Source organism: Streptopelia decaocto, assembly GCF_964273445.1.
Source record: "Streptopelia decaocto genome assembly, chromosome: 4".
Classification (NCBI taxonomy): domain Eukaryota; kingdom Metazoa; phylum Chordata; class Aves; order Columbiformes; family Columbidae; genus Streptopelia; species Streptopelia decaocto.
In genome coordinates, this window is record NC_138658.1 from 20,840,103 (window position 1) to 20,857,615 (window position 17,513).

Below are 17,513 nucleotides of genomic sequence, written 5' to 3' on the forward strand. Positions count from 1 at the left end.
CCGCTCCTGCCTTTTCGCGTCCGCCTCTTTGGAAGCGGGGGTGACCGAAGTGCTTTTCCTCCTTAGGCTTTTTAATTGCTACTGTTATTATTCTCCTCCAGACTTTCCCCTTCTGGGAGAGGGAGGTGGTTTCCTGATCCGAAGTGCAAAGAAAAGTCAGTGGGATTCCCCTCCTTCTCCTCCCACCCCCCCCTTTTTTGGGTGCATTCACACGCTCCCTCAGGCATGATGCTCAAGATGCTGCCGTTTAAGCTGCTGCTGGTGGCCGTGGTTCTGTGCTTCTTCGAGGGGGATGCCAAGTTTGGGGAGAGCGGCGCCCGGAGGAGAAGGTGCCTCAACGGGACCCCGCCGAGGCGGCTGAAGAAGCGGGACCGGCGGGTGCTGTCCCCGGAGGCCCCGGGCGGCGGGGAGGCGATGTGCCGCGGCCTCTACCCCCGCCTGTCCTGCTGCTCCCGCACTGACGCGCAGGGGCTGCTGCACGCCGAGGCGAAGGTAGGCACCTCTGAGGCTGCTTTGGTGTTTGGGGGGAGGTTTTTTGTTTTGTTTTGTTTTGTTTCCTCGCGGAGCCCGCGCACCAGCCGCTAACCTGCTGCGTTCCTGTGCGGTGGGATGCGGCGGCGGGGGGGGCGACCGTTTCTGCCTGGGAGGTGAGGGCGAAACAGAAACATGACACTGGTGCTGATTTATTTCCTCGGGAGTCGCGGGGAGCCCGGCTGCAGATCTGCTGCCCTGGAGGGGACGGGCGCTCGGCGGGGAGAGCGCTTTGCCAGCCGACAGCCGTGCGTGGAAGTTACTTTTTGTCCGCAGCGCCGGAGTTCCTGGCGGTGGCTGCGGTCCCGTCCCGGGGCGCCGCGGTGGGGCCGGTGCAGCGGGGCCGGGCCGCCCGCAGGTACCGCTGCCCGGGCGCGGCTTCGGGGAAAGGTGGAGGCGCTGGACGGGCTTTGGCTCCCGCCCCGGCACGGGCAGCAGGGCAGCTGGACCGTCCCCCGGCCGTGCTTTCCTGTTTATTTTTCTGGGGTGAGCTATCTTGTCCGGTTTGCTCCACGTGTTTAGTCAGGAAGGTTTTTGGAGAGCAGATGGTGCCGGTGTTGCAAAACTTTATGATCTCCACCCTCCTCGGGCCCTTGTGTTACTCACGAGTACGTCTATCACCTGCAAAAGACCCACGAAGTTTCCGTTTTAGGACCCTGGTCTAACAGTTGTGGCTAATGACCGATGTCTCACACAAGGTGCTCTGAGCTATTCCTCCTTTCAACGTTACCTGGCAGCGCCCCTGCCCAATTTCAAACTGCGGCCATGTGAAGCACCTCCTCTCCTCACCGGTTTCTTAAAAACTGTCAGTTCTCTGCATCCTTTAGCAAGTTAAAGCCTGTTAATCAGCCCGTTGCTTAGATTTTCAAACGCGTTGGTACCTAACCCTGCAGGACCGCGTTCGATAAGCTCTGCTGTGATGACCAGTGTGGCATCCAGGGTACGCACAGGCAGGGAAGTTGCTGAATAATGTCATTAAGAATCACTGCACGTGAAATGAACAATCAGGTGTTTTTTGGTTTGGTTGGGGTTTTTTTGTTGTTGTTTTGTTTTTGTTTTTGTTTTTTTTTTTCATCCTGGTTTAGGTTTAATTAAGAATTCCTTAGTTAAAACTCTGTAGCTGTCAAGGTCTGAGAGACTCTTGGAAAACTTGTGTTTCACTCTTGCTGGCCCAAGCATAATAAAAAAAAAAATACCCAGCCTGAATCGAATTTTTATGCTCAGTTCACGGTAGATTTCACTCCATTCTCATGTAAACAGCTTCTACGAATCAACATATGTGTCTGGGTGGTATCTCTCACTTTGTTTTGTAACAAAAAGCCATATTGCATCATTTAATTTGCTCAAGTCATGCAAATAGGAAAAAATCAATAGGACAAAAAGGGGTCGACTTCTCCTCCTCCCCACTAAACTGCTGCCCACACACAGAGTCCTGTTGCTTATGGCAAAAGAATAACAACAACACCATTGTGTTTGTTAGTTGGTTCACTAATGGGTGAAACTGGAGAACATCATTCTCCTTCAGTCCCCAGCTCTGTCCAAATGTTCATGCCTTTTGAGGGAGCATTTGTCCTTCCCCCTCTATTCCCAGATGAGTGAGAACTGTCTTACTGCAGGTTTTCAGCTGCAGATCTCTCTTTATTCATACCATATGCAGCAGCAGTTTGAGATTCAAGGCAGATATATTTCTTCATGTTGTCTAGAGACAGTGTCATTAAGCTCCTGTGTAATAACTGAATTAAACTATAAACTAACCACACACACATAACCTGAAAGATCTAGCTGGGGAAAAAAAAAAAAAAAAAAAAAAAAAAAAGAATATGGACGGGAAAATATGTCCTTAATTCACCCTGTGTGCAATGGCTCAGTGGCATATATGGTACTGAGATTATTCAATGCTTGGAGACCCTTGTAGTAACTGGCTCAATGCAGTAAATTGGAAGTTGAATTTTGGTTAGTTTTCAATCTCCAGGCAGCTGAAGAGTGTATTCTCTTCTTACTATTCCTTGAAAATATCTTTTAATTCCATTTGTTGTTGTTGTATGTTTTGTTTGTCTTTTCTTTCTAATGGTACTAAACACCTGATATAAATGTGAGATATTGACCATATATGCCACAGTAGCTATTTCTGAGCTGTTTAACCTGTTGTTTTTTGTTTAAATATATTCAGATAAAATACACTTTTTCAGGAATACCATTTACAAGGTTTTAAAATCAGACTGTTTTTCACCAAAGATTAACATTTATGAGACTCGCAAATCTGCTTTATCATATCAATATGTGTGTAGAAAAAAAAGACAAAATATATGTCATTTATACTTGAGAGAATGAGGTGGTCATTCCGTAAAAGTCAAGCAGCCTATTATGGAATACATTTGAACAGAATTTTTCAAAAAGGACATTTTTTTAAACTGTGTTCTACTACCATTCCAAAACCAGCTTTTTAGAATGTTGTACTCCATCATATATCTACAGGATGGAGTGGCTATGACATTAACAGAAATCTGAGCACTAGCTTCTTGGGAAAAAAAAAAAAACAAAAAAGAAAAAAAAAAAAAAGAGTTGAGCATGCTCAGTAGACATTTGTATAACAGTTCAGCTAAGATGCTGGGTCTTTGAGAATTTTTGACCAAATTATTGATCTGTGTTTCTAATGAAATCACCACCATTGCCTGCAGTTTTGGGAAATGGAGCTACTATAATGAGCAGATTCAGCATTGCAGTAGCTCAAGTCAGATTTTTGAATACTGTTGTTGACATTTAACTCTTTGTCTTCTACTTTTCTGCACTGTCCCCTTGTTTATGAAGGGCTACTACATCCCAGTCAAACATTGCAATATCAGGTTTTCTAAAAGTTTGATTACAACCTGACAGGCAAAGAAGTCCTCTCTACCTTGGATGGTTTCACAGCCAAGGCTGTCAAGGAATGGGTGAAAAGTAATTGTTTTCAAGTGTGCCCTTTTACAATCATTTGTTTGCTCTGGCTCTTTCACGAACAAAGGCTATTGTTGAACACATCCAACTAAACAAATAACTCATCTTGGGGTCCCTTTAACAGCTGCCTTAGTACAATGATCTATTTACATATTACCCTAAAATTGAAACTGAACTCTTTAATGACATAATCCAGCACTATAATACAGAAGAAGCATATGTTCAACCCAACAGCTGAACAATCTCATAAGCATATGATTTTTAGACATAAACGCTTGTATGTCAAATACAGCTTAAAGAAATAACTTATTTCACTGTGGTGTTTTTTTGTTTTGTTTTTCTGTTGACATCAAATCTATACTGACTTTCTCAAAGTAGATATGACAGGGTACACAAAATAGATGACAATATTCAATGTAAAGAATTTCTGTCTATTGTGTCTTCTGCTGTTGCTTGTTCTTTGCACTATTCTTTTTATTGATGAACCAACTGAGTATGCTATCCTTTCCTGTGCATTCCAGGATTTATTTTACCTTTAGTCTACGCATTTTACTTACATGTGGCTAGAGATTAAAGGATCATCTTACAGATGTTGTAAATTAGTCAGCAGAAGGCATGATCATTATTAGGCATGTTGCAATAAATGTTTGAAAGTTTTACATATTTTCCAGAGCACAGTTAGTTTAACCACTGCAGTTTGATGGTTTCACATACGACTTTAAAAATTGAAGCAGGAAATTAGTTTACATTTGTCCAAAAGTCTAAAGCCATTGTCAACTTTAAGGTCATTCTCAAAGTAGAGATCCAACAGAAAAAGCTTAATTCAAATAAGTATTTCAGCTGTTCCTTAGAACTGGTTTGATATACTCCAGGATAAATACATTATCAATTTACTGAAATTTAGAACAGAACAGTTGTCCTATCTCCTAGCCAGGACAGAGTTACACATCAGACCTCACACAGAGCAAATGTTACCACCCTATTTTGCTTGAGCATTCTAAAAGTTAAATAACATTGTACTTGATTTTCAGATAATTGATTGACTCTCATTCCTTAATCTTCCGATTAGCTATTATATGACCAAGATTCATTCCAGAAATGACATGAGGGGGTGAATTCCTGTGGTTAATTCCTGGATAGCAGCTGCTCAGGGGGATTAGGATCCTTTTGTCTTAACTTTGAGGACTGAAATGTTGGCAAGCATTGCTTCTCCTGTATCACCAGGCAATGTCAATTACATTTTCCACAAGAAACAGTAAATTAGCTTTTCTATCCTGTTTGGTGTGGGGTTTTTTTGTTTGGTTGTTTTTTTCCCCTGTTCGCAATGCATTCTGGAGTCTTCCAGTAGAAGTGCAGTTTTCTATCTGCATCACTGTGTAGGTAATTCAATAAACACACTGAATATTTGCCTAGTAATACCTAGTGTTTACTTGTACTTCCAAACACACCATCACACTGCTACCACAAGAAAGTCTACTGCCCGAGATCAGATGTTCCTGATGGCAACATCTGAGACTTTTGCAAAGCAGGTGATACCACTGGATGCAGGCAAGCACTTTGCACAGTCTGTAGTCATGGTGCACTTTCCTTTGGTAGAAGCACCAAAAAAGGTAATTTCATCCCTACTTTAGGAGACCTCCCAGCTACTCGGTGACATAATGTTCTTAATAAGTGGCACTTATGGATAGTGCTTTCAGTTATCCTCTACTGGCTTCAGACTTTGTTCTTTTTGGCAGACAATGACTTGACTGAATTATACAGGCCACTTCCCATCTGAGCCTTAGCAATGCAAGGTAGCAAGGTCAGGATGCCATCACCCCTTAAGAAAGTCCAGCTAATGCAGAAGGTTGCCTCAGCAGTGTGGATTACTGCAAGCATATAAAGCCTATTCTCTACTACCTGGATTGCAATCATAGAATAATTTGGGATGGAAGGGACCTTCAAAGGTCATCTAGTCCAACCCCCCTGCCATGAGCAGGGACATCTTCAACCAGATCAGGTTGCTCAGAGCCCTGTCCAGCCTGGCCTGGAATGTTTCCAGGGATGGGGCATCTACCACCTCTCTGGGCAACCTGGGCCACTGTTTCACCACCCTCATTGTAAAAAAATTTCTTCCTCATGTCTATGCTACGCAGTAATAAGTCAGTTCAAAGTTTTAGTTATTATGTATTTTGGTTGTATTTTATTTCAGTTATCATTATATTTGTAGTTCTTGTCTTCAAGGCATTTTTTTCCTAGATCTGAACCACATCTGAAGCTCAAGAAATGAGACTAAGGTTAACAGTTCTGCTCCTATGGCCCAAATGAGCAATCTAGCAAAAAGAATCTAAGTGTTTTCAGGAGAGAAGGGACTGGTGCTGTGCAAAGAATTCCCCAAATAATTCAGGGCCAATGCAAACCTTTTGTCATACATGTAACATGCAATTAATTGATTACTGTCTCCAAGATTTAAAAGGAAAAGAAAACAAACAAACAAACAAACCCTTTCCAAAAAAAGATGTGAGACGAAGATGTGAGACAATCAGATTCCCAAGGAAGCTCTCAAGAGAGATAATAAACCATATGTGGCAGATGTTAGACACATTACTTAACTGCAGGTGCTATGAAGCCAAGGATAATCTGAGAATAGATAGTTTAAAGAACAGAACATTTAATGTATTTAGTGATCCTGGTAAATCTGGAGAACCTCTTTTTGAAGGCAATGGCAGCTCTTCCAGAATATGAGTAGAGGCCAAATGGTGTTCTAATCAGTGGTCCAACTTACACCACTAAACTTCAGTACACATTTCAGATGGCTTTTTGACAATACGTAAGACTAAATTTTCCTGGAAAGAGTTTGCCTTTTCAATTAAGGTTCCTTTAAATAGGATTTTGTGTAAGTGTGCAGGCCATATATTATGTAATATTTTGAATACATATCTGTTTAAAACAACAGGGAGTGCACTTCTCTGAAGTATTGATGTTTATGTAATTATGATCTGTAAATAAAATGCTGAGTTCAGAACTGTATTCTCAGAGTACTGCATCCTAGAAGAGAATTGAGCTATGAGACAGCATACCCAAACATATCAAGAGTCTTAATGCATTAAGTAACTTATTTTATCAAAAGTAATTTCAATAATTCCCATCCATGTTACATTGCAAGAGAATGACATTGGAAAGTCTTCTTACAAATCAACTCAGAGATATGAACTATAGCAAACCTGTGTCAGTATTATCAAATGTGCTATTTACAACTATTTACAAGTTTTACAGAATACAAATATTTACCACGTTAATATTTCTCAATATAAGTGCCTTATGGTCTTTGTTTATAACTGCATTAAACAAATAGCAGAAAGAACCTGAACTTTGTATTTGCTTTGGATCAGATTCAGTCCCTCTCAACTGAGAACACATTTCCCATTAGCCACCATCGGGATGAATGATCAAAAAACAATCCATGTGGTTAACAATAGATTAACAAAGTGCACTGCATTCAAAGACTAATAAAGACGACTATGCTGTTTTCCATTATTTTTCACGATTTGATGACATTGTGCTCCTTAGGCTCCTGCGTTTACTTAAACAGATCATCAATCGTGGTTTAGTGCTTCTTCAAGTACTATGCATAATATACGCTTTTTTTTTCAGGACAAAGTTACAGTTTCAATATTGAGACAAACAAGATGTTACGGGTGAATTCCACTTATAAAAAGAAGTGCCTGAAAACATACAACTTTTCCCACCTCCAAGCAGTTTGCATTAGAGAGAGCAAAAAGCAGAGCAGCATTTCAAGCATGAAAAATCCAAGGCACCTGCTGAACCCCACAGCAGTCATTTCAGTAGCCGGACTGTGGTATTGTTCAAGATAACATCTATTTAACAAATACCTAGATATATGGTTTTCCTGATGCATTTTTATGGGAGTATTTTAATTTTTAGTCTCTAAATACTTGAATAGGTCACCTTACAAGTTAGGGTTTTAAGTATTTCATGTAAGAGAAGTGGGCAGAAGTCCCGCTGCTGTAGTTCTTCCTTGTATAAATGACCCCTTGAGTTCAGAGGTTGGCTATGTGATTAAGAGATTGCAGGCTTGAGTCCATAAAATAACTTGAGTACCACGATTCTTATCTGAGAAAGAGAAGCAAGCACTTAAAATCTCACTGTACGAATGACATATTGCACATTTCATGCCAATAATTTTTGCACTTCCAGAATGGTGATATGAAACATGATGCACTTATACTAACTGTATTGGTTCTGTTAGCGTTATTTATTACATTAGATCATGCAATCTTTTTTTTTTTATAAGATGGGGAAACAGGTTATATGTTTATTTGTCTCTGGTTTGTGGCTTGCAGATACTTTCTGTTACCAACAACACAGAATGTGCGAAGCTACTGGAGGAAATCAAATGTGCACACTGCTCACCTCACGCTCAGAATCTATTCCACTCAGCTGAGAAAGGGGAAACACCTGAACGAGAACTAACTCTTCCCTACCTGTGCAGAGACTATTGTAAAGAATTCTATTATACTTGCAGAGGTCACATACCAGGTAAAACCTATAACAAAATACGGGTCTAAAGGATGTGTGGTTTGAACTGTTGATATTGCCTGAGCGATCAGGAGATATCCCCATTGATATCCAGGGGATTTTGCCCATGCAAAGACAGCATACCTCAGCATCTTCACAGTGGATCTTATGTAGTGAGGCAAATATTTGCACTTTCTTGCCACCCTCCTATTAAACTCTCCATGAAAGATGGGATTGTTGCCAAAGGCACCTGAAACTATTACCTTTGCTAAAATATTAGCGTGTTCTTCAAATCATATAAACAAGTAGATGGCCATCCAAAAGGCTATTCTAAACAATAGATAGCTTTAAAATGCAAGATGAAAAGGATGCTGGCTGTTTGTTGTAGATTGTTTTTTTTCTGGTTTTGTTACCCTAGAAACTGATGTTTTTTCCACAGAGTTTAAAGCCCATTGAAATCAAAGGGAGCTATTTGATAGACTTCTGTGATCTTTGAATCGCTTCCAATATGCTGTTAACAACCAAATTCTTAACTAAACTAACACTTCCTCACTGTAGTCAGTAGAGTTAGTTGGACAAAACCAAAACCAGAATTTGACCTGTGTTGTCTAAGGCAGTCACCAAATGTGTGCTATCACTTGTAACTATATCAACAAAATAACCACAGATGATGGTTCTTCTAGAAATACTGTCTTAATACACTATTATGTTAAATAACATCTTTGGTATTCTCAATAGTAAATTATTTATATGTTTAAGACTGTCACTTTTAAACTATGCTTTTTTCCCTGTCCAAACACTACTTACAAATAATGCCACACAGGAGAAAATAATTAAACTGGTTAAGATTTTTTTTCTTTTTGCTAGCAGCAGAGACTGGAAAAAGGAGTTGATAACAGATATGAAAAATGAATTTGTGAATAGTCATTTCTGACATATGAACACAGCTTTGTAATATAATATAAACATATTTGAGTCAACGGGACAGTTTAAGTGGATGAGATTTGGAGGAGGGTTTTTTAATTGCGTGTGTACAGTGTGTACTTGTTTTCTCTGAAATCCCAAGAGCACAGGGATTTCTTGCAGCGTTCTTTTAGTGACTTGAGAAAACATTTTGTATTGACTTACTTTTTCCCTTTACTGTGGTTTAACATGTATCTCAACCCGTTCAAATATGAAAATATTATTATTGTCTTTATAAACTAAGAGATGTTTCTAAGGCTTTCTTAAACCAGCTGTTTCTTGCTCTTTATCACATTCCCCAAAGCAAAGCAGAATACATCACAGTTGCCAAGACTGCCTGCTGAACAGCGATAACAGATTAGATATTCTAAATGTTTGGCCCATATAAGAAGTCAGCACAAAGGCTTTTTTTGACATGAGTTTGTAGCTAGTGCAAATGATTCGTTTATTCTGCAGAGCAAATCCCTCATAGCTGTTCTGTGAAATTCTGTGTGTTTCTGAGGAAACAATTTGTTTAATTGGGAAAAGTGAAAGAAGGAGAAGGGAGAAATAAGGAGGAGGCGGAGGGAGGGAGAGAGAATGAGAAAGGGCTGAGCAGCACAGGAGCTGTAGCCACAGGAACCTCACTCCTCAGATCAACATATGTGGTGACGAATGACAAATTTATTTTTCTACAAAGTTTGTGTATATGTAAAACTGCTGAAGTGCATCAAGATGTCAAGTGCTTTGTGTGACCACCCAGGTTGCCTTGAAAGATAACCAGATGAAAGCATAACTTAGCACTGGACAGAGCACTGTGCTTTGCAGGAAAAGAGCTTACATACTTCAGCCCCAGTTAAACTAGGATTTTTCCTACATCAATCAGATGCTAATAATTGTTCTAAATACTTGTTCTGAAAGTGGGTTGTACTAACAGAAAGTTGTTGTATACTTACATCCACCAACAGGGTTAATTTGGTGACTTGACTGGTACATATGTTTCTTGATACCTTATACTAGTATTTCCTGAAGGTTTCCATTAAGATTCAGGTTCCTCTTTTTGAGAAGATGGGCCATAGGACTGCAATATACTTTAATATTCTTACACACTCTAAAATATAAATAATTAAAATAACAACTTATTTGGGTTTTCTATTTTACTTGTGAGACCCATATATCCATAACATTTTTCCTGTAAAAGAAAGAAAAAAATATAAAATTTGGAAGCTGTGTTTCTAGTTTAGCCTGGAGGATTAGAAAAAGAGTTGGAAATTAACAGCCCCCGGAACCCAAGGTCTCTGGCAATGATTCACCGTGCATTTGTTAAAAAGTCAAATAATTACTCATTTTCTATTAAGGAGTGCTAATTGTTTCTGAACACCAATACAAAGGAGTTTAAGGAAATTGCTGACTACAAAAATAATGTTATCCCTTAAGTCCTGCACAAATGAGATATACTATTAGCCTTTTAAGATAGCAAGCATCTTTTCTGGAATTGAAATTTTAGCACTACTTATTAACCAAGACAACTGAGAAATTATACATGAGCTTTTTTGATGAGTTAGCTCCAGAAATGCATTTGTTGTTCTGTCTCATTTTGCAAAGATGAAAACTCCAGCAGATCCTTGCTTAACTCTTTTGAAGATAGCAGTTTGCCCACCAATTATGACTGTAGCCGAACTTCCTTTGACTTTTTTAGGAATATCCAAAGAAAAGGTGGACCCAATTCTTTATTCAAACGGAATAAGAACAACAGCTGTTAGGATAGTATGAATATGTTAATGCGGGAGGGTGTAATGTTTCACAAAGCCTATGAGGTTACAACTTCCCTGCTTCATCTCAGGTGACTGTTCTCATTAATTCTCATCTGATTTTTATTGTGAGCCTCAGTTGAAGTGATTACTGATGAGGACACTGGAGTCAAGTGGCTTAATGAAGTATCTTCTAACAATAAAAATTTTAAGTTTTCCAACGTCATAAGAGAAGGCTGTCTAATATTTATTACGAATAGGGCTAGTAAAGAAAGGCACGGTTGGTTCTCCTTTTAGGCATGAGCAGAAACTTGATCCATGCCAGTGAAAGTGACACATTCTAAGGAACAAACCTCTGCCTCAGCCACGGTGTGTTCTGCCATCCAAGGACATCCGACAAGTTTTGAACTATGTGCTCCTCATAATTTTCATTTGAAGAAATGGGTTCCAGATGATTGTGGGTGAATTAGATCCAGCCCCAGATCTAAATCCAGGCATTACCAGAACAGATGCCCGATACGAATTTTTTAACTCCAAACAAAGGCACCCCAGCCCAAAACACTGGAAATCTAAGAAATTCTGCAATCCACGCAACACTTGCAGAAATGCTCATGTCGTCAACTAATAGTAGCAGTCACTATAGTCAACCTGCAGAAAAATAGTAGTGGCTCACAATGTTGCTCCTGCTAACAAGAGCATCAAGGGGATTAACCCTGGCGTTGCTTGTGTGCAGGTACATGCAATGCATGTAAGAAGAGGGCTGCTAGTCACTTCAAAAACTGTAGCAAGTGATGTGAGCTACCACCAAACTTACTACGTTTTGACAAAGTCTGGAATCACCTCTTTGATTCAGTTTTCACTAACAGTTGAGAAAAGATAGGAGAATGTGGTTTTTGTGAACAAATTCACATCTAGCTGGCAAAAGTGCAAACCAGAAAAACAAACAAACAAACAAAAAAAAAAACAACAACCAAAAAAAACACAGGCAAATGCTGTTCACACAATACTGAATAATAGTCAATAATAGCAGGAATAAAGCAGATGAGCCTGATCTCCAGACGTTCTCTAAGGCCATGTAGATCTCCTCAGATGAGTGGATGATATTCCATGCTGTGTGAGGTGCAAACAAGGAAGGGAGTGAATAGTAACTTGACATGCTGTACAGACCAGGACAAATGCTACCACAACATTTGAGCTGTATATCACAGAGAAGGGTGATGCATATGCAGGGAATCCAGTGAAGTGGAATATGGTGAATGTAGGTTAGGAAGCAAGACAGAGTGTGAGGAAGAACTGGAGTGGAGAAAGGAGCTGAGGATCAACTGAGAGCAGAAGTTTTCCTCTGAAAAGGCTTGAAATCCTGCAACTTATTCCCACAGTGTTTTAAAAAGGCAAACACAGAAAGCCTTCACTATAAATGCCTTAACTGAAAAGTCTGTAGTTTGATTCTTGTTAGGAAGACATAAAGTTTTAAAAGCATTGAAATGCAAGCCTGTACAAAATCGGACATGTATAACTCTTAATGTTTAATCTTCCTTTGTAATTTCAGTTTTCTTTGTTAACATGGGCACTGCTCTGTCAACACATACACAGTTGGGAAGAAATTTGTAATGATATGTATAAGTCTTTTAAAATAAAGAAGTACACAAATTCACACAGGAGCAAACGTTGCAGTCCTTATTAGGCAGAGTTCTCATAAAGGACAGTGACAGAGCTGGATTTGAACAAATTCAGACTGCAAAAAATGATCTTTTCTTTTTTTTTTCTCCAAACAATTTCAGTGCTTAGGGCACTTGTCAGGGGCCATTCTTCTGGACACTGTGCAAACACTAAACAAAATGGCAAACTCTACACTAGCAGAGACCTTACAGTCTAAGCAGGATAAAGAAAACATTACATGGCTACGAGCAGTTAGGAGAGTAGAGGCAAAATGTTTTTCTAATTGCCTTTGGTGAAGCTGTTAGTATGTTGAATTTAGCATTTATAACACAAGCAGATTATTTTTTTTTTGTAAATTACTATGGTTTTTATAGGACAAAATTCCATTCTTAATACACAGGTGAAACTGTATTTACAGAGGTTACATTCCTTCCAGTAATGCAACATTTTAGCAATTTAATGATGCATTTTCATAGTTTAATTCAAACTCCACTTTTTAAGAGCATTTCTAAGGAAAATGGAACAGAAGTCTTATCCTTTGTTGGAACCTGCTGATGTATTTCATCAATAGCAAAAGGTAACTCCAGTATAACACATACTGCTGAAGTGCATGATAAAACATTTCGTAAGAAAAAGGGATTAGACTTACACATAAGAAAAGGCATTGCATAAGGCATTAGTCAATTGAGTTGGCATCTGATTGTTATTTGAAATGAACATGTACCAAGTAAACAATATGATCATAATATGCTCTCAGTTTTTCTGAGTAAAGACAACATTCAAGCCAAGGGTAGCTTGTCTTTAGTAAATAGTAGATGGTATGCTTGGAAAACTATAGAAATTCTTAGAAATTGTACACCTCTGATTTGCTATTTCTTTTTTTTTAAAGATCCCCTGTGCCTAGAGAAATAAATTATTAATAGCAAAACTGTGTATTCTTAAGTCAAATAATTAAACAGTAAGATTTTAGATTACCTTTGATTTTGGCATTATTTCTACAAGCCTTGGAATACCAGTCTGTGATTATGTCAGAGTTCCTCCTCAGTTGTTCCACTTGAAATTATATCTCCCATTTTCTCCAAATAACTACTATAAATTAAAACCAGCTCTTCAGAAATTATATTTACTGAAGCTTCGAATCATGGTAATTAAACTTTTACACCACAACACACTACCATGTGTTTCCAGATATTATTTTGTAGAAACCAAAGGCAGGCTTTGTCATGTTATTTTTCCAATATTCTTAAAGGAAGATGCATATGAAAAGAAGTATAGTTGGGTGGGAAAGGTTTTCCACTCCACAAAAATTCTGGGATCTAAAAAATTTTCCTATTCCACATAAGGAAGAAATTGAACTCTTTTGAAATTTTCCATGAAGAAAGCCACAGAGAGACCACCCCAGGATAGCTAATAAAGTGGTTGTTAGGACATTTACTTGGGAAATGGGAGACTTGGGGTCAAACTCTTGCCTGACAGATGAGGGGCATTGACCTGAATATTCCTCTTCCTAATGAAACACCCTAATTACAAGACATTGCAGTATAGTGATATGAGCTTTACTGTCTGTTTTGCTGATTTTCATTTAGATGAGAAGTTTTAGTTTGGACCAGAAACGTCATGTTAACTAAAATTTTGTCAAAACTGATAATGTTTCTGAAGAAGCTTTGGTTTTAAGAAATTGGCATTTTCCAATGAAACACAGCTGTCCCTGATCAGCTCTTATTGTAAGTTGTAAGCCAGAGGCTTTATAGCCAAGATCTATGGATTACTGCATTATTCACAAGTGATAAAGCCATGCATAAATTAGGCCTCTCATTCCAATTAATTGCTAATTCGGTGTATCCTATGAGTTATGTATGTCCTGGACCATAGTGCATCCTAACACAGTATGCCAATAATGCAAAGAGGAATGAAGGCAACTGAAGACATATTATCTTAACATCTGTTTTAGTAAAATAGTACATATATAACTAGCCAATTCTGTCTTCTTATATTTAATATTAATGATTAAAAACTGGATAGAAATGACTTTGTGGATAGAAATAGATATTTTTCCTGTCATTAAATATAGTGTAATATCAGTAGTGCTGGGGTTTTTCCTCAAAGGCTCTCATTTTACCAACTTTTTGTTTCCCTGGGTCTTCAAACTCCTTCCCATTTTAACCTACAACCTAAAGACCACCTTTCATCCAAGCCAGCTTAAAGCCGGCTCCAGTGCAGCATGTGACATATCCCTGTTGTCAGGGGGTGGGGGCCGAGGACATAGACCTCCCAACGGGACACTGTGTTCACCCACTGGAACATCGGGAGTCAACCAGAGGCCAACTGCACGTCACTACGGGGCAGGTTTCAGCAGCGCTTCTCGCCTTCTGAGACAACTCATTATTCACCTCTCCCATCGATGTCCTGTGCTGCCAGCAGCCCACAAAGTCTTCACTGCACGTCTTTTACCAAAGCCTGCACTGAAATTTTTAGTACAACAAACCACTTAGAAAAAGAAAAGTTAAACGGAAGCTGCTCTAGCTGTTTTACAGCAGATACTACACTTGATTAATAGGGTTAAAATCAAGGAAAAGTGTCGCACAGCCTCAGCTCTGAACTTTATCTCTTAATTTTTTAATGAGCAAACTGTAGCGTCATTTTGAATGCATTGGGTTTCTTATTTAAGCCCACTGAAATGAAGGTTTAATACAAATACAGATGATTGAATTACAAAAGGTAACACTTGGTCTGTATTTATTCAGACCAGGCCTTTTTTGCAAGTAGTGCTTTGTTTAAAATTACTCCTTTTTCCACTCAATATATCATCTATTTAAAAATTGGTTTGGCAGCATGAAACTGCGGACATGACAACACACTAAATATTTGTATGCTCTTTTGCATTTTTAAGGTTTTCTCCAAACTACAGCTGATGAGTTTTGCTTTTACTATGCAAGAAAAGACGGTGGTGTATGCTTTCCAGACTTTCCAAGAAAACAAGTGCGAGGGCCAGCTTCTAACTCCCTGGACCACATGGAAGAATATGACAAAGAGGAAGAGATCAGCAGGTTCATAAAGATAAATGCTGTTTAATCTGAAAAAAAAACCTTAGCAAAGCCTGTGGTTTTCACAGTGAACCAGCTCAGTGTGTGCTTATGCTCAGCAGCTGTGTTTTCCAGATGTTACTTTCTTTTGCCACTGCTGGTGTACGTCAAAAAAGAAAGTTACTTTAGCTTCAATATTTCAGTACCATTTGACATTTGCCTTGCTGAAAAGGTGTTAGAATCCTGGTTTGATCCACCCTCTGGATCTTACATAGTTCTAAGAAGTCATTTCTTCCTGAATTTAATATTCCTAAATGACGACAATAAGTTTAATAGTATAATATTTATTTCATTATTTTTAATTTATTTTTCATGTATTTTTCATTGTAAAAATAATCACATTAGGTTGTCCCATCATAAGTTGTTATTTTTAAATGGGTTCTAGAAGCCAAATTTTTTCAAATTCCTGGAATTTACTGTGCTTATTACACAGTAGAAATTTTGTGTTTATTAATTCTTTTGTGGTTTTTACCAATTTTTTCCCTCATATTCCTCTATATTTCAGATCTAAGATAAATTAATTTTCTCTTTCTTGTATACAAACCAAATTTTGCTCTTGTGAAGTATTATCTGCTTGCTTACATTCAAAGAAATAATTTATTCTGCATTATATAACTGTGTTTTTAATATCACTGCAGAATGATAATTTTATCTTCTAGGGACATTGTTGTGTCATGGTTACAAGAAAGAAGAAATTTCTCACTATTTTTTTAAATCTTTCTAGAAAACACAAGCACAACTGCTTCTGTATTCAGGAGGTTGTGAGTGGACTAAGGCAGCCTGTTGGAGCAGTACATTGTGGGGATGGATCCCATCGCCTCTTCATTCTTGAGAAAGAAGGATATGTGAAGATCTTCAGTCCTGAAGGAGACATATTCAAGGAACCTTTTTTGGATATACACAAGCTTGTTCAAAGTGGAATAAAGGTTGGGTTTTTTACTTATCTCTATCTGTTTATATTTTAGCCTGTATATGGGGGAAAAGGGAAGAAACTTTTTTTCAGAAATTAAAGAGTAATGGCAACAGACCCTACAGGTCAATCTAGCAAAGAAGTGAAAACTTCCTCTTTTTGGAAAGGGAAACCATAGTGTCTTGTAACTGTCATCACATTTTTCTCTTTCCCTTCATTTATTCCTTACTTTAAATTCAGAAGAAACTATCTAACATCAGCATCCCACAGCATTATCTTTTCATCCTTTGGGCTCATTTCCATCCCACTCAATTCAGCTGAGTTTTGCTGTGATTCTCATGGGAGCAAGTTTGGTTCAGGGCCTCCCCTGACCTGCGGGTGCTGGGTGATGCCCTTGGAGGTTTGGGAGACTCCCGGGAGAGGGGCAGTGGTGCCCACTCCCCCTCGGCTCAACCTTCGATGTGGCACAAACTGCCCTGGTTGGGAGGCTGCTTTAAATCAGCATGTAAGAAGTGACTGACCCTCCAGATTCAGATCTATGGGTGGGTCAGTGCAACAGCTTTCATCATGTTTAATGGGGAGACTTTCATGGTCGGGGGAGGGAATGGTGAACGGGTGATGATGGGAATACGTTGGGGGGTGGAGGTAAGAAATTACATCTAGGTATGGGGTAAGTACTTAAGTACTACTGGAAAACTTATAAGTCTGTTGGGGGATATTTTACTTCGGAAATGTTGTAAGTGTTGTCCCATGTTGATTTCTTGTCACATTTTAGAGCGTTAATGCAAATAAAATCAAGATACATAAAGCATATTTTAAATTGTAATCTAGTTTTGCCTAGAACAGGCAGGACTGTACATCATAAAGCCTCCACAGATGAAAGATATATTGACATACTGTATTGATTTAAAATGCATAATCATTTTGTGTTTCAGCTATAAGGTCAGTAAGACTATTTAGGATAGTAGTTTCTGATAGTTTTTGGCTTGTGCTGAAAGAAAAATGAAATATATGACACCTTTTTCAGGAAAAGAACTGATTTGTGAGATTCTGTGATTTCTTGAACACTTCCCTTTCTGCCTCTGTAGGTAGCCATTATGTTCAAGATATTAGAACAGCAGGGACTTATCGGGGGTATTTTTTAACATCAGTCTAAAGCTGTTCTGTATTTCTTAACTGAAAATT

The 17,513-nt window shown here is 38.8% G+C and overlaps 1 protein-coding gene across 1 annotated transcript in view; it reads left to right on the forward strand.

The window, feature by feature from the left end:
• Positions 1 to 225: 225 nt before the first annotated feature.
• Positions 226 to 17,513, forward strand: part of HHIP (hedgehog interacting protein) — a gene marked incomplete at both ends in the record, with an annotated part of 69,244 nt that continues 51,956 nt past the window's right edge. The window contains 4 exons of the mRNA XM_082050773.1: positions 226 to 492; positions 7,809 to 8,004; positions 15,226 to 15,382; positions 16,143 to 16,344. Of these exons, the coding sequence (XP_081906899.1) occupies positions 226 to 492; positions 7,809 to 8,004; positions 15,226 to 15,382; positions 16,143 to 16,344 (822 nt within the window). The remainder of the gene's footprint in view (positions 493 to 7,808; positions 8,005 to 15,225; positions 15,383 to 16,142; positions 16,345 to 17,513) is intronic.